The sequence below is a fragment of the Entelurus aequoreus genome, linkage group LG26 (genome assembly GCF_033978785.1).
Source record: "Entelurus aequoreus isolate RoL-2023_Sb linkage group LG26, RoL_Eaeq_v1.1, whole genome shotgun sequence".
NCBI classification, from domain to species: domain Eukaryota; kingdom Metazoa; phylum Chordata; class Actinopteri; order Syngnathiformes; family Syngnathidae; genus Entelurus; species Entelurus aequoreus.
In genome coordinates this window covers 36,111,534-36,128,888 of record NC_084756.1, presented here as the reverse complement: position 1 = coordinate 36,128,888, position 17,355 = coordinate 36,111,534, and the positions used below count along the sequence as shown (strand labels likewise).

The window sequence follows — 17,355 nt, the reverse complement described above, 5'->3', positions numbered from 1 at the left end:
TCAGAAAGACAATTTTAGAGAAAAAATACAACCTTAAAAATGATTTTAGGATTTTTAAACACATATACCTTTTTACCTTTTAAATTCCTTCCTCTTCTTTCCTGACAATTTAAATCAATGTTCAAGTAAATTTATTTTTTTTATTGTAAAGAATAATAAATACATTTTAATTTAATTCTTCATTTTAGCTTCGGTTTTTTCGACGAAGAATATTTGTGAAATATTTCTTCAAACTTATTATGATTAAAATTCAAAAAAATTATTCTGGCAAATCTAGAAAATCTGTAGAATCAAATTTAAATCTTATTTCAAAGTCTTTTGAATGCCTTTTAAAATTTTTGTTCCGGAAAATATAGAAGAAATAATGATTCGTCTTTGTTAGAAATATAGCTTGGTCCAATTTGTTATATATTCTAACAAAGTGCAGATTGGATTTTAACCTATTTAAAACATGTCATCAAAATTATAAAATTAATCTTAATCAGGAAAAATTACTAATGATGTTCCATAAATTCGTTTTTTAATTTTTTCAAAAAGATTCGAATTAGCTAGTTTTTCTCTTCTTTTTTTCGGTTGAATTTTGAATTTTAAGGAGTCGAAATTGAAGATAAACTATGTTTCAAAATGTAATTGTCATTTTTTTGGTGTTTTCTCCTCTTTTAAACCGTTCAATTAAATGTAAATATCATTAATTATTAATAATAACATAGAGTTAAAGGTAAATTGAGCAAATTGGCTATTTCTGGCAATTTATTTAAGTGTGTATCAAACTGGTAGCCCTTCGCATTAATCAGTACCCAAGAAGTAGCTCTTGGTTTCAAAAAGGTTGGTGACCCCTGCATTAAGGCCTCCACTCAGGCTTGATCCCGGGGACCCCAAAGGGTTTTGGTCCAAAAAATTTAAAAAATGTGTCATTATTCAGTATTATTATTTGTGTTATTATTCAAGTTTTAAAATCTCTAGATCAACATTAGGACTATCTGTCAATATAACATGTTTTAAAGATTTAAATGGTATGCTCTTTTTGTCAAAGAAAACCCTTTTTTTTAATGAAAAAAAACACAAAATATGCAATATTTTCACCCAATAAAGTCTTTAAGTGGGATATTTGAGATTATATAATAATTGGAGCCTTAAAAAGGTCAAAAACTCATAACAACATTGATTTTAATTCATTATTATTTTTTGAGCAATGACACTTAAAAACTAATCACACTAAAATTGTAGGGGATCCAAAAGGGTCCTACTCTATAAAGTGTTAAAAAATAAACTATAATTTTTTTTTTTTTTACTGTTTACTTTTAACACAATAATCTCGATCAACTTCAGATCTATCCGTCAATTATATATATATATATATATATATATATATAATAATATAATTTTATTGTTTATGTTTTGTTTGTTCGTTTTAGGCCCTTCTTAAAAAAAACACAGCTAGTTTTTTTACATGGCAAACACAAAATATGCAACATTTTCCCGAAAAAATATCTCAAAATATTTAATGTGACGTAATTGGAGCCTTGAATAGGTCAATAATTCATAATGACATTGATTTTGATTCATTATTATTTTTTAAAGAAAGAAACAGCCTGCATGGCAGCTTTGTGTGATTAGAGTAAACATTGCTACATTTTATTGTTACATTTCACCTGTTTGCTCTTTTATACCACTTTTAATGTTTTTTATTTTTTTCAATCGTATTTTTAAAATGGGCCATGGGGCCGTTAAAAAAATGACCTGCGGGCCGCACTTTGGACACCCCTGGCATAGATCCAATGAATCGATGACTAAATTAATCGACAACTATTTTTATAATCGATTTAATCGATTAGTTGTTGCAGCCCTAGTTCAAAAACAAGGGAAAAAATACAAAAAAGAGGGGTATTTTACTTGAACTAAGCAAAATGATCTGCCAATAGAACAAGAAAATTTGGCTTGTCGAGACTTTACAAAACAAGTCAAATTAGCTAACTTCAATGAACCCAAAAATAGCTTAAAATAAGTATATTCTCACTAATAACAAGTGCACTTTTCTTGGTAGGAAAAGAAGAGACCTTTTTGCTCAATATGTTGAAAAATATTCTTAAAAGAAGTAAATGCTAGTGCCATTATCTTGACATAATGATATGCGCTCGGCATTACATTTCTTGAAACCAGCAAACTTATACTAAAAACTAATTTATTGTTCTTAATGGAAAGGCAACAAGGCAAGCGCTTGTTACTCTCGGGGTCTCCTAGCCGCTCAGGCAAATCATATTGTCTAAAAATAAATGCTTTAGAGCAGTGGTCCCCAACCACCGGGCCGCGGACCGATTGGTACCGGGCCGCAAAACAAATAAAAAATATTTTTTTTATTTTTTTTTAATGAAATCAACATAACAAACACAATATATACATTATATATCAATATACATCAATACAGTCTGCAGGGATACAGTCCGTAAGCACACATGATTGCATTTATTTATGTAAAAAAAAAAAAAAAACACCCCCCCCACACTATCACCGGTCCGTGGGACAAATTTTCAAGCGTTGACCGGTCCGCAGCTACAAAAAGGTTGGGGACCACTGCTTTAGAGTGTAATATCGGAAATTATCGGTATTGTTTTTTTTATTATCTGTATCGTTTTTTAATTTTTTTTAATTTTTTAATTAAATCAACATACAAAACACAAGATACACTTACAATTAGTGCACCAACCCAAAAAACCTCCCTCCCCCATTTACACTCATTCACACAAAAGGGTTGTTTCTTTCTGTTATTAATATTCTGCTTCCTACATTATATATCAATATGTATCAATACAGTCTGCAAGGGATACAGTCCGTAAGCACACATGATTGTGCGTGCTGCTGCTCCACTAATAGTACTAACCTTTAACAGTTAATTTTACTCATTTTCATTAATTACTAGTTTCTATGTAACTGTTTTTATATTGTTTTACTTTCTTTTGTATTCAATAATTTTTTTTAAATTTATTTATCTTGTTTTATTTTATTAATTTTTTAAAAAAGGACCTTATCTTCACCATACCTGGTTGTCCAAATTAGGCATAATAATGTGTTAATTCCACGACTGTATATATCGGTATCGGTTGATATCGGTATCGGTAATTAAGAGTTGGACAATATCGGAATATCGGATATCGGCAAAAAAGCCATTATCGGACATCCCTACTAAAAATGCATTTTTCCATGGATAACATGACATCATCGCGCCAAGTGCGTGCTCTTTCAGTCAATTAGTGCGCATATATACACATTTTTTTTAATTGTAATTTTGAGGAATTTATCTGAATGTGCATGAACTATTTCTGTTCAAAATTGTTTGAAATGTCAAATGTTTAAATATTAACTGTCAGTTTACTGTACTGTGCCAACTGTACTACTATATGAGTACCTGTTTTCTATTGTTTCATTGAAAATAAAACAGAAAAGTCCATTTGGCTGTCATCTGTTTTAATTAGGAGACAAAATTGTGTCAAAGTCATGATTTTTTGTTCATGCTTGAAATAAGAAATGATGACTTTAAAAAAGTAGTTTTCTACTTGTGAGTGTTGATGACACAGCTTTGCAACAGTTGATATTCTAGTTTCAAGCATGTTTTACTCATTATAGGTCATCAAATCTCAGCAACAACTGAACTCTTACTGAGATCATTTAGGAGCAAAACACATAAAACAAGTAAAACACTCTAACATAAAATCTGCTTAGTGAGAAGAATTAGCTTCTCAGACAGAAAATAAGCAAATGTCACCCTTATTTGACATATTTCATCTTACTTACATTTCACTTTTTGCAGTGAAGGGTTACTAATAGGGATGTCCGATAATGGCTTTTTGCCGATATCCGATATGCCGATATTGTCCAACTCTTTAATTACCGATACCGATATCAACCGATACCGATATCAACCGATATATGCAGTCGTGGAATTAACACATTATTATGCCTAATTTTGACAACCAGGTATGGTGAAGATAAGGTACTTTTAAAAAAAAATTATAAAATAAAATAAGATAAATAAATTAAAAACATTTTCTTGAATAAAAAAGAAAGTAAAACAATATAAAAACAGTTACATAGAAACTAGTAATGAATGAAAATGAGTCAAATTAACTGTTAAAGGTTAGTACTATTAGTGGAGCAGCAGCACGCACAATCATGTGTGCTTACGGACTGTATCCCTTGCAGACTGTATTGATATATATTGATATATAATGTAGGAAGCAGAATATTAATAACAGAAGGAAACAACCCTTTTGTGTGAATGAGTGTAAATGGGGGAGGGAGGTTTTTTGGGTTGGTGCACTAATTGTAAGTGTATCTTGTGTTTTTTATGTTGATTTAATAAAAAATAAAAAAAATTAAAAAACGATACCGATAATTAAAAAAAAAACGATACCGATAATTTCCGATATTACATTTTAAAGCATTTATCGGCCGATAATATCGGCCGGCCGATATTATCGGACATCTCTAATATCAATACAGTCTGCAAGGGATACAGTCCATAAGCACACATGATTGTGCGTGCTGCTGGTCCACTAATAGTACTAAACTTTAACAGTTAATTTGACTCATTTTCATTCATTATTAGTTTCTATGTAACTGTTTTTATATTGTTTTACTTTCTTTTGTAGATAACAGGCAGGTCGAGAGGTAGCGGTGTGACAGACCTCATAGTAAGCACCTCAAACGATTTATATTTATTATTTAGGTTAGGGGTAAGGTTGAAATTTTCATTGTATATTAGTGCGACACCCCCTCCCCTTTTAAGAGGACGGGCAACATGTGCATTCGTATAGTTAGTAGGAGATGCCTCATTGAGCGCAAAAAATTCGTCTGGTTTGAGCCAGGTTTCGCTAAGACCAATGACGTTAAGATTGTTGTCTCTAATGACCTCATTAACTAATAACGCCTTGGGAGACAATGATCTTATGTTTAAAAAGCCCGTATTATAGGTATTGGGCTGTTTTGACGAGTTTTTGTTAAGATTATCCGTAGTGGCAATATTAACAATGTTGCGTTTATTATGCGTAGTGCACTTTAAATAGTTTCGACCATATCTAGGAATTGATATGACGGGAATTTTCCGATTGTTTGCTTGGTGCTGCAATAGACTGGACATATCATAATTTGCCACCTCAGTAGAATGCATGTCCACCTCTGACACAGACACAACAGAAAAAACATTATGTGAATTGTGTATTATTCTAAGAGAATTGCTATGTGTACATGGATTATCCAGCCTGGCGCTGGCTAGTTCTAGCTTAACTGACTCCTCACCCGGACTAACAGACATTGTAATTGCCTGTGACCGGGCTTGCTCTAGTGTAGTCAGTCAAGTGAGACTACTACTATATGAGTACCTATTTTCTATTGTTTCATTGAAAATAAAACAGCAAAGTCCATTTGGCTGTCATCTGTTTTAATTATGACACACAATTATGAGGCACTAATTGTAAGTGTATCTTGTGTTTTTTATGTGGATTTAATAAAAAAAAACAAAAAAAAAACAAACAAACAAAAAAAAACAACGATACTGATAATAAAAAAAACGATACCGATAATTTCCGATATTACATTTTATCGCATTTATCGGCCGATAATATCGGCAGACCGATATTATCGGACATCTCTAGTTACTAACAAACCATTTCTCCCTCTAGGCCATTTTTGAGTTGGCTCAGGGCGAGCAAGACCTGGTCGAAGATCTCAAGTTGGCGAAAAAGGTAAACAAAACCCTGTGTCCTCGTCTTCTAGGCAGAACCGGTCCAGATGTGTGTGTGTGTGTGTCCTGCAGGCCTACCATGACCCCATGCTGAAGCTCTCCATCATGACCGAGCAGGAACTGAACCAGATCTTTGGTACTCTGGACTCGCTGATTCCCCTGCATGAAGGTAGCGCGCTCTCATCAAGTCCTCTCAGGTTCTGCCGAGCCGGACGCTCACACCGTCCCATGTGTTCCTTGTCAGACCTGCTGAGTCGCCTCCGTGAGGCCAGGAAACCGGACGGGTCCACCGAGCACGTTGGACAGATCTTGACAGACTGGGTGAGGAGGCATTGAGTCCAGAGCGCTGTAGACTACGTAGACTAGCGCCTGTGTGTCCCCTCCCCCGCAGCTCCCGTGTCTCGCGTCCTACACGGCCTACTGCAGCAACCAGGTGAAGGCCAAGGCCCTGCTGGACCAGAAGAAGCAGGACCTCAGAGTCCAGGACTTCCTGCAGCGCTGCCTCCAGTCGCCCTTTAGCAGGAAGTTGGACTTGTGGAACTTCCTGGACATCCCTCGCAGTCGGCTGGTGAAATATCCGCTGCTTCTCAGGGAGATCCTCAAGCACACCCCCAGCGAGCACCTGGACCAGCAACACCTGGATGAGGCGGTGAGTGGGGGGGGGGGGCAGGATGGTGTTTTAGGGTGTTTGTACGTATAAAAAAACAACTAAAGCTACACTGCAAAAAGTGAAATGTAAGTAAGATGAAATATGTCAAATAAGGGTGATATTTGCTTATTTTTTGTCTGATAAGATCATTCTTCTCACTAAGCAGATTTTATGTTGGAGTGTTTTACTTGTTTTAAGGGTTTTGGTCCTAAATGATGTCAGTAAGATATTACAGCTTGTTGCTGAGATTTGATGAGCTATATTGAGTAAAACATGCTTGAAACTAGAATATCAACTGTTGCAAAGCTGTGTCATCAACACTCACAAGTAGAGATAAATGCGTTAAAATGTAATATCGGAAATTATCGGTATCTGCTTTTTTATTATCAGTATCGTTTTTGTTTTTTTTTCTTCTTTTTTTCCCGTTTTTTTAATTAAATCCACATAAAAAAACACAAGATACACTTACAATTAGTGCACCAACCCAAAAAACCTCCCTCCCCCATTTACACTCATTCACACAAAAGGGTTGTTTCTTTCTGTTATTAATATTCTGCTTCCTACATTATATATCAATATATAATACACCCTCATACCATCACACATGCTGCCTTTTACACTTTGCGCCTAGAACAATCCGGATGGTTCTTTTCCTCTTTGGTCCGGAGGACACGACGTCCACAGTTTCCAAAAACAATTTGAAATGTGGACTCGTCAGACCACAGAACACTTTTCCACTTTGTATCAGTCCATCTTAGATGAGCTCAGGCCCAGCGAAGCCGACGGCGTTTCTGGGTGTTGTTGATAAACGGTTTTCGCCTTGCATAGGAGAGTTTTAACTTGCGCTTACAGATGTAGCGACCAACTGTAGTTACTGACAGTGGGTTTCTGAAGTGTTCCTGAGCCCATGTGGTGATATCCTTTACACACTGTCGCTTGTTGATGCAGTACAGCCTGAGGGATGGAAGGTCACGGGCTTAGCTGCTTACGTGCAGTGATTTCTCCACATTCTCTGAACCCTTTGATGATATTACGGAGCGTCGATGGTGAAATCCCTAAATTCCTTGCAATAGCTGCTTGAGAAAGGTTTTTCTTAAACTGTTCAACAATTTGCTCAGGCATTTGTTGACAAAGTGGTGACCCTCGCCCCATCCTTGTTTGTGAATGACTGAGCATTTCATGGAATCTACTTTTATAGCCAATCATGGCACCCACCTGTTCCCAATTTGCCTGCACACCTGTGGGATGTTCCAAATAAGTGTTTGATGAGCATTCCTCAACTTTATCAGTATTTATTGCCACCTTTCCCAACTTCTTTGTCACGTGTTGCTGCCATCAAATTCTAAAGTTAATGATTATTTGCAACAAAAAAAATGTTTATGAGTTTGAACATCAAATATGTTGTCTTTGTAGCATATTCAACTGAATATGGCTTGAAAAGGATTTGCAAATCATTGTATTCCGTTTATATTTTCATCTAACACCATTTCCCAACTCATATGGAAACGGGGTTTGTACAAAAAGGCAAAAGCAGTGAAGTTGTCACGTTGTGTAAATGGTAAATAAAAACAGAATACAATGATTTGCAAATCCTTTTCAACTTATATTCAATTAAATAGACTGCAAAGTCCTGTTTGAACTGAGAAACTTAATTTTTTTTGCAAATAATCATTCACTTAGAATGTAATGGCAGCAACACACTGCAAACAAGTTGGCACAGGGGCATTTTTACCACTGTGTTACATGGCCTTTCCTTTTTGTTTTTTTTCCAAAATATTTGTATTGAATTTTGCACCCATTACAGCAGACCTGGGCATTCTGCGGCCCGCGGGCCGCATCCGGCCCTTTGTGCGTCCCTGTCCGGCCCGCGTGAGGCCAATTATAAATTACAAAATAAATTTTAAAAAGTATCTATGTCGAGTGTGCAATACAACGGTGCTGCTTTTGTTTTGAAAATCGTTATTTGTATTACTTCCGTGTGGACGTATGCATGTGCGTGATTGTGAGTGAATGTGAACAGCTGCAATCATTAATTACAAAATAAAGTTGAAAAAACATCTATGTCGTGCGCGCAATACAACTGTGCTGCTTTTATTTTGAAAAGTATTATTTATGGGCGTGTGTCCGTGTGTAACCTGCGAGTGAAGGTGCACATTCAGCGACAAGTGATGCACGGTTTACACCCGAGACGCTAAAAAGAGAAAAGTTGATGAAGAATGGCGTGTTTCCAACAAGACATGGACTGCCATGCAACGTTCCCTCTAAGGTGCGTGCCTGCGCAATTGCGCACTGCTCAAGCGTCTGCTGCGCGCAGCAAATATATGCCGCGCACCAAATCAAATCCCATCTGAATTCTAAACAAAATAAACATATTTATTCTATGTAATTTTGCAATGCAACTTTGAGTGACAGTGACAACAAGCGGTCCTAACGGTGTTCGTCAACACCGTTCAATTGAACACCGTTCAATTATTGTAACGTCTATCGAGATGCTTCGAGGCCAGGAATTATATCGATCACTTTATTGAGCAAAACTGTTTATATTCGGCCAGAACCACACCAAAAACATGAGTAAAACAATTCTATCTCGAAAAACTAGTCATTTTCTGCCGTACAAACCAGGCCAAAAGCAACTTGTCATCTGTCACCAACACGCATAGCACTAAACCACTGGTGCGTTTAAGGCCACACACAAAGTCGGACAACTCAAACATCACACAAAGTTACACTATGACTCCTCAGTCATACGTGTGCTTATTTTACTGTCATTTATTATTAATGTTAATTTATATATATTAGTCATGGAATGCTGTTACACACACTATGTTGAAGTATTACTATTATTATTATTATTATTATTATTTATCTTACGGTATATATCAAAAATAATATTGAGCAAAATTTAATTGAAATATTGTCGATGTGGCCCTCCAGCAGTGCTCGGGTAGCTCATGCGGCCCCCGGTAAAAATTAATTGCCCACCCCTGCATTACAGCATAATGAATCATGGCAACAACAAGTTGAGGCATCTGCACATTTTACAATATGTAATAAAACCCAACCCTCACAGTACCTACCCACTCAGTTCCCAAGATGTAGACACACATACTACTAACCTACTCACTGGCCTACTGGTTAGAGCACACCTGGGCAAATTAAAGCCCGGGGGCCACATGCGGCCCGTTGAGCTTTTCAATCTGGCCCGCCGGACATTCCAAAATCATTTTTTTAGATGTTTAAGATGTAAAGTGTAGCTGCCATTATGATGTGCAGTCATGTTTTCTAATGACCGGAAGTCTTCAACTATAAAGGCCCTCCCTCCTCGAACCAACCAAAGTCCAGAAGGCAGCGTGAAATTGACAGCTTGGTGAAAGAAAGAAGACAATTGAGGAAGCAATGGAGAAAGGCAACCGAAATAGAAAGAGGGGGGATTGAAGTTCTGCAGGCTGAAATAAAGCAACGACTGACAAAGCTGCGAAGAGCAGAGCACCTCAGACGACAACGCAAGAGGAAAGAACGGACAAGAACCCTCTTCTATAGCAATCCCTACAGTTTTGTCAAAGGTCTTTTTGAGCAAGAGAAGAGTGGGAGCCTCAAAGTGCCCATAAAAGACCTGGAGGAGCACCTGAGGAAGACCTACACCGACGGCCAGAGGCATGAGCCAGTAACTGTCCCGCCCGACATGCCACCAATTCATGCACCTGAACACCAAATGGACATAAGATCTCCCACATGGAGCGAGGTGGAGAAGACCGTGAAGCAGGCAAGATCAGCATCATCACCCGGGCCCAATGGTATCCCGTATAGGCTTTATAAGAACACCCCCAGAGTCTTAAGATACCTTTGGAAGCTGATGAAGGTAGCATGGCAGAAGGGAGTGATACCGAAAGCTTGGCGAAGAGCAGGAGGCATCCTGATCCCCAAAGAGAAGGACTCGTCATCCATTGGCCAGTTTCGCCAGATCAGCTTGCTGAATGTAGAGGGGAAGATTTTCTTCAGTGTCCTTGCCCAGAGACTCTCTACGTTCCTGCAAAGAAACAGCTTTATTGATACATCGGTGCAGAAAGCTGGGATCCAGGGTTTCTCAGGATGCTTGGAACATGCCAATATGATCTGGCACCAGATACAAACTGCAAAAAAAGAACAGAGAGACCTACATGTGGTATTCTTAGACCTTGCCAACGCCTTTGGGTCAGTCCCTCATAAGATCTTGTGGACGGCCTTCAATTTCTTTGGTGTACCTAACCAAGTCACTGAACTGGTCAAGAGTTACTTTCAGGATCTCCAGTTCTGCGTAACAGTTGAGGGAAACACCACCTCCTGGCAGCATCTGGAAATTGGCATTATGGCGGGCTGCACAGTTTCTCCTCTGGCTTTCGTCATGGCAATGGAGTTGGTCATACGGGCATCCCAGTGGGTAGTGGGAGGTGAGAGGACCAAGAGTGGCCTACGTCTTCCGCCAATTAGAGCCTTTATGGATGACATGACCGTCATTACAACAACAAAACCATGCACCAGACGCTTGCTGCAGAAACTTCAGGAAAACATTCAATGGGCACGGATGGACTTCAAGCCAAGCAAGTCACGCAGCATCTCCATCATAAAAGGCCAACTAACAGGTGAGCGGTTCCACATCAGCGAGGAACCAATTCCAACACTCCTAGAGAAGCCCATCAAGAGCCTCGGAAGATGGTATAATGCAGATCTCAGAGACACCCAGCAACTTGAACAACTGCGGCAGGACACGGCTAACGGCCTCAGGCAGATTAATAGCACTGCACTACCAGGGAAACTGAAGCTCTGGTGCCTCCAGTTTGGGTTGCTACCCAGACTCCGGTGGCCGTTAACTATGTACGAGGTCTCAATAAGCCATGCTACTCGCTTGGAAAGGCTAGTGAACTCGCATGTAAGGAAGTGGCTCGGACTTCCAAAGTGCTTCAGCAGCGTTGGACTCTACAGCGACGGAGCCCTGTCGCTGCCAATTTCTAGCCTGGTCGAAGAGTTCAAATGTGCCAAGGTGAGGCTGGAGATGTCCCTCACTGACTCCCGGGACCCTGTAGTGAGAGCCGCCGCTCCTTGCCTCGTTACAGGGCGGAAGTGGACCCCAGTCACAGCTGTGCTACAGGCCAAATCAGCTTTGCTCCATCGTGACGTAGTGGGCCACGTCCAACAAGGCAGAGGAGGCTTTGGCCTTGGAACCGTAACTCCTCTCTGGCAAAAGGCATCTGCAACCGAACGTCGAACTATGGTTGTAGAGGAAGTGCGTCGTCAGGAGGAAACAGCCAGACGTTCCAAAGCTGCAACACAAGCCAAACAGGGCCGCTGGACAAGGTGGGAGGGTGTTGAAAGGAAAAAACTCACATGGAGCGAACTTTGGGGCATGGAATCCAACAGGCTGAGTTTCATTGTTCGAGCAACATATGATGCGCTACCATCTCCCATAAACCTGCAACAATGGTTTGGAAAGGACCCATCCTGTCCCCTGTGTACAACCCCAGCAACACTCAAGCACATAATGGTTGGCTGTAGAACCAGCCTCACTCAAGGCAGATATACGTGGAGACATAACCAGGTCCTCAGATGTCTAGCTGACAAACTTGAGTGCAGGAGGATATCCATCAACGCCCAACCCATCAACAACCAGGATGTGTGCCGACACCTACCAGCGTTTGTTCGGGAGGGGGAAAAGCTGAAGACAAGACCTTCAAATCCTGATCTAAGCCCGTTGAATGCAGCCAGGGACTGGCAGATGCGAGTCGACTTAGATCAGAGGCTAATTTTCCCCCCGGCGATCGCAACGACCACCCTGCGTCCAGACCTCGTCCTATGGTCTGAAACCTCCCATATTGTCTATATCATTGAACTGACAGTTCCGTGGGAGGATGCCATCGAAGAAGCATATGAACGCAAGAAGCTGCGGTACTCCAATCTTGCAGCTGAGGCACAGGACAGAGGCTGGAGGGTAAGGGTGCGCCCAGTGGAGGTGGGCTGTAGGGGCTTTGTAGCTAGCACAACAGCAAAGCTCCTTAGGGAGGTTGGAGTCAGGGGGCAGGCTCACAGACAGGCCATTAAAGAGCTGGCCAACACCGCAGAGAGGACGAGCCATTGGTTGTGGTTGAGGAGGAGTGACACCAGCTGGGCTGCTAAGGCTAACACCTAATGGGACACACACACCCAGGGATTTGATCACCCTGGGGTGGGCCCTTCCTCAGCAGAGGGTGTCTTGTGGTAAGCCGGGCCGAAACACCCCGTGACGCTGGGGCACACAACTGAAGATGTGTCCCAATGGTGGAAAAGCCTCCCAGCAGTGTCACCTAGCCTCACTTAGGTATGCGGTCAGGTGCAAGCCTGGCTCAGGGAGGAGGACGCCCCTGCCATGCAGAGTCCCCAGGGATTGTACCAACTAGTCCTTTCAACAAATTATACTAGGGCTGCAACAACTAATCGATTCAAATCGATTATTAAAATTAGGGGTGTCCGATAATATCGGCCTGCCGATATTATCGGCCGATAAATGCGTTAAAATGTAATATCGGAAATGATCGGTATCGTTTTTTTTATTATCTGTATCGTTGTTTTTTTTTGTTTTTTTTTGTTTTTTTTTATTAAATCAACATAAAAAACACAAGATACACTTACAATTAGTGCACCAACCCAAAAAACCTCCCTCCCCCCATTTCTTTCTGTTATTAATATTCTGGTTCCTACATTATATATCAATATATATCAATACAGTCTGCAAGGGATACAGTCCGTAAGCACACATGATTGTGCGTGCTGCTGCTCCACTAATAGTACTAACCTTTAACACTTAATGTTACTCATTTTCATTAATTACTAGTTTCTATGTAACTGTTTTTATATTGTTTTACTTTCTTTTTTATTCAAGAAAATGTTTTTAATTTAGTTATCTTATTTTATTATTATTTTTAAAAAGTACCTTATCTTCACCATACATGGTTGTCCAAATTAGGCATAATAATGTGTTAATTCCACGACTGTATATATCGGTTGATATCGGTATCGGTTGATATCGGTATCGGTAATTAAAGAGTTGGACAATATCGGAATATCGGATATCGGCAAAAAGCCATTATCGGACATCCCTGATTAAAATAGTTGCAGATTAATTTAGTCATCGATTCGTTGGATCTATGCTATGCGCATGCACAGAGTTTTTTTTTTTGTTTTGTTTTTTTAATTAAAAAATGTTATTTTTATTTTTTTAAATAAACCTTTATTTATAAACTGCAACATGTACAAACGGCTGTGAAACAATAATCAAAATAAGTATGGTGCCAGTATGCAGTTTTTTTTTCAATAAAATACTGGATAGGATAGAAATGTAGTTTGTCTCTTTTATCCGATTATTAATCGATTAATCGGAGTAATAATCGACAGATTAATCGATTATCACATTAATCGTTAGTTGCAGCCCTAAACTATACTAAGTAGAGATGTCCGATAATATCGGCCTGCCGATAAATGCGTTAAAATGTAATATCGGAAATTATCGGTATCGTTTTTTTTATTATCGGTATCAGGTTTTTTTTGTTTAGGTTTTTTTTTTTGTTTTTTTTGGTTTTTTTTACACTCATTCACACAAAAGGGTTGTTTCTTTCTGTTATTAATATTCTGCTTCCTACATTATATATCAATATATATCAATACAGTCTGCAAGGGATACAGTCCGTAAGCACACATGATTGTGCGTGCTGCTGCTCCACTAATAGTACTAACCTTTAACACTTAATTTTACTCATTTTCATTAATTACTAGTTTCTATGTAACTGTTTTTATATTGTTTTACTTTATTTTTTATTCAAGAAAATGTTTTTAATTTAGTTATCTTATTTTATTATTATTTTTAAAAAGTACCTTATCTTCACCATACATGGTTGTCCAAATTAGGCATAATAATGTGTTAATTCCACGACTGTATATATCGGTTGATATCGGTATCGGTTGATATTGGTATCGGTAATTAAAGAGTTGGACAATATCGGAATATCGGATATCGGCAAAAAGCCATTATCGGACATCCCTGATTAAAATAGTTGCAGATTAATTTAGTCATCGATTCGTTGGATCTATGCTATGCGCATGCGCAGAGTTTTTTTTTTTTTTTTTAATTAAAATGTTTTATTTTTATTTTTTCAAATAAACCTTTATTTATAAACAGCAACATTTACAAACGGCTAAGAAACAATAATCAAAATAAGTATGGTGCCAGTATGCTGTTTTTTTTTCCAATAAAATACTGGATAGGATAGAAATGTAGTTTGTCTCTTTTATCCGATTATTAATCGATTAATCGGAGTAATAATCGACAGATTAATCGATTATCAAATTAATCGTTAGTTGCAGCCCTAAACTATACTAAGTAGAGATGTCCGATAATATCGGCCTGCCGATAAATGCGTTAAAATGTAATATCGGAAATTATCGGTATCGTTTTTTTTATTATCGGTATCGTTTTTTTTTTTGTTTTGTTTTTTTTACACTCATTCACACTCATTCACACAAAAGGGTTGTTTCTTTCTGTTATTAATATTCTGCTTCCTACATTATATATCAATATATATCAATACAGTCTGCAAGGGATACAGTCCGTAAGCACACATGATTGTGCGTGCTGCTGCTCCACTAATAGTACTAACCTTTAACACTTAATTTTACTCATTTTCATTAATCACTAGTTTCAATGTAACTGTTTTTATATTGTTGTACTTTTTTTTTTATTCAAGAAAATGTTTTTAATTTATTTATCTTATTTTATTTTATTTTTTATTTTTTTTAAAGTACCTTATCTTCACCATACCTGGTTGTCCAAATTAGGCATAATAATGTGTTAATTCCACGACTGTATATATCGGTTGATATCGGTATCGGTTGATATCGGTATCGGTAATTAAAGAGTTGGACAATATCGGAATATCGGATATCGGCAAAAAGCCATTATCGGACATCCCTGATTAAAATAGTTGCAGATTAATTTAGTCATCGATTTGTTGGATCTATGCTATGCGCATGCGCAGAGTTTTTTTTAAAAAATTTTAATTAAAATGTTTTATTTTTATTTTTTCAAATAAACCTTTATTTATAAACGGCAACATTTACAAACGTAAGTATGGTGCCAGTATGCAGGTTTTTTTTCAATAAAATACTGGATAGGATAGAAATGTAGTTTGTCTCTTTTATCCAATTATTAATCGATTAATCGGAGTAATAATCGACAGATTAATCGATTATCAAATTAATCGTTAGTTGCAGCCCTAAACTATACTAAGTAGAGATGTCCGATAATATCGGCCTGCCGATATTATCGGCCGATAAATGCGTTAAAATGTAATATCGGAAATTATCGGTATCGTATTTTTTATTATCGGTATCGTTTTGTTTTTTTGTGGTTTTTTTTAACACTCATTCACACTCATTCACACAAAAGGGTTGTTTCTTTCTGTTATTAATATTCTGGTTCCTACATTATATATCAATATATATCAATACATTCTGCAAGGGATACAGTCCGTAAGCACACATGATTGTGCGTGCTGCTGCTCCACTAATAGTACTAACCTTTAACAGTTAATTTGACTCATTTTCATTAATTACTAGTTTCAATGTAACTGTTTTTATATTGTTTTACTTTCTTTTTTATTCAAGAAAATGTTTTTAATTTATTTATCTTATTTTATTTTATTAATTTTTTTTTTTTTAAGTACCTTATCTTCACCATACCTGGTTGTCCAATTAGGCATAATAATGTGTTAATTCCACGACTGTATATATCGGTTGATATCGGTATCGGTTGATATCGGTATCGGTAATTAAAGAGTCTGACAATATCGGAATATCGGATATCGGCAAAAAGCCATTATCGGACATCCCTAATACTAAGTATTTCAATGCTTGGAATCTGCACTTTTGCATGATATACCAGTTACTATGGTAATCTAATTAGTTACTATGGTCATCTAATTACTTACTATGGTCATCTAATTAGTTACTATGGCCATCTAATTAGTTACTATGGATTGTAGCTGAGATAGGCTCCAGCGCCCCCCGCGACCCCGAAGGGAATAAGCGGTAGAAAATGGATGGATGGTAATCTGCGTCACAGCAGCTCAGACGAGGCACCAAGAAGTGTGGGCGGGGAGCGTTTCCACAGACGCGGAAGGAGATTTTCACAACAAAGTTCTAAAGCAGGGGTGTCCAAAGTGCGGCCCGGGGGGCCATTTGCGGCCCCCAGCTAATTGTTTACCGGCCCGCCACACATTCTGGAAATGCTATTGCAAAAATAAAAATGAATGAGGTGAAATCTAACGAGAAAAAGTTGCAATGTTGACACAAAAGCTGCCATGCAGGCTGTTTTTTTTTAATTTTGTCTTTCTTTATTTTTCTTTTTTTTGCCGTTGCTCCCCCAAAAAAATAAAAAAAGACAAAAAAATCCATGTTATAATGAATTATTTTCAAGGCTCCAATTACTTCAAATATGTCACTTTAAAATGTTTTATGTGGTAAATATTGCATATATTGTGTGGTTGCCATATAAAAACATCAACATTTTGTTTGACAAAAGAGCATAAAACAAACAAAATAATAGTTCAAACTGAAGTTGATCTTGTAATTTAAGTGTTGAAAGTAACAGAAAAACCTAATAAAAATGTATCACTTTATGAGTGGGGGCACCTTTTGGATCCCAAATATATTTAGTGGTATTTTATTTATCTTTTCACTGTGATTACTCAAAAATATTAAGGAATTGAAATCCATGCATTATTGATCTTTTATGGCTCTAATGACTAAATACTGCATATTTCAGTTTTACTATAAAAAAAACAAAGTTGTTTTTGACATAAAAGCCATAAAACCTTTTATTTATTACTTTATATTGACTTGAAGTTGATATAGTCCAGGGGTCACCAACCTTTTTGAAAGCAAGAGCTACTTCTTGGGTACTAATTAA

The 17,355-nt window shown here is 37.7% G+C and overlaps 1 protein-coding gene across 3 annotated transcripts in view; it reads left to right on the top strand.

Moving 5' to 3' along the window:
- Positions 1-17,355, top strand: part of arhgef3 (Rho guanine nucleotide exchange factor (GEF) 3) — an 89,216-nt gene that overhangs the window by 59,540 nt on the left and 12,321 nt on the right. For all 3 annotated transcript variants that reach the window (XM_062038087.1, XM_062038088.1, XM_062038089.1), the window contains 4 exons: positions 5,676-5,738; positions 5,810-5,906; positions 5,982-6,058; positions 6,129-6,386. In XM_062038087.1, coding sequence (XP_061894071.1) covers positions 5,676-5,738; positions 5,810-5,906; positions 5,982-6,058; positions 6,129-6,386 — 495 coding nt within the window. The remainder of the gene's footprint in view (positions 1-5,675; positions 5,739-5,809; positions 5,907-5,981; positions 6,059-6,128; positions 6,387-17,355) is intronic.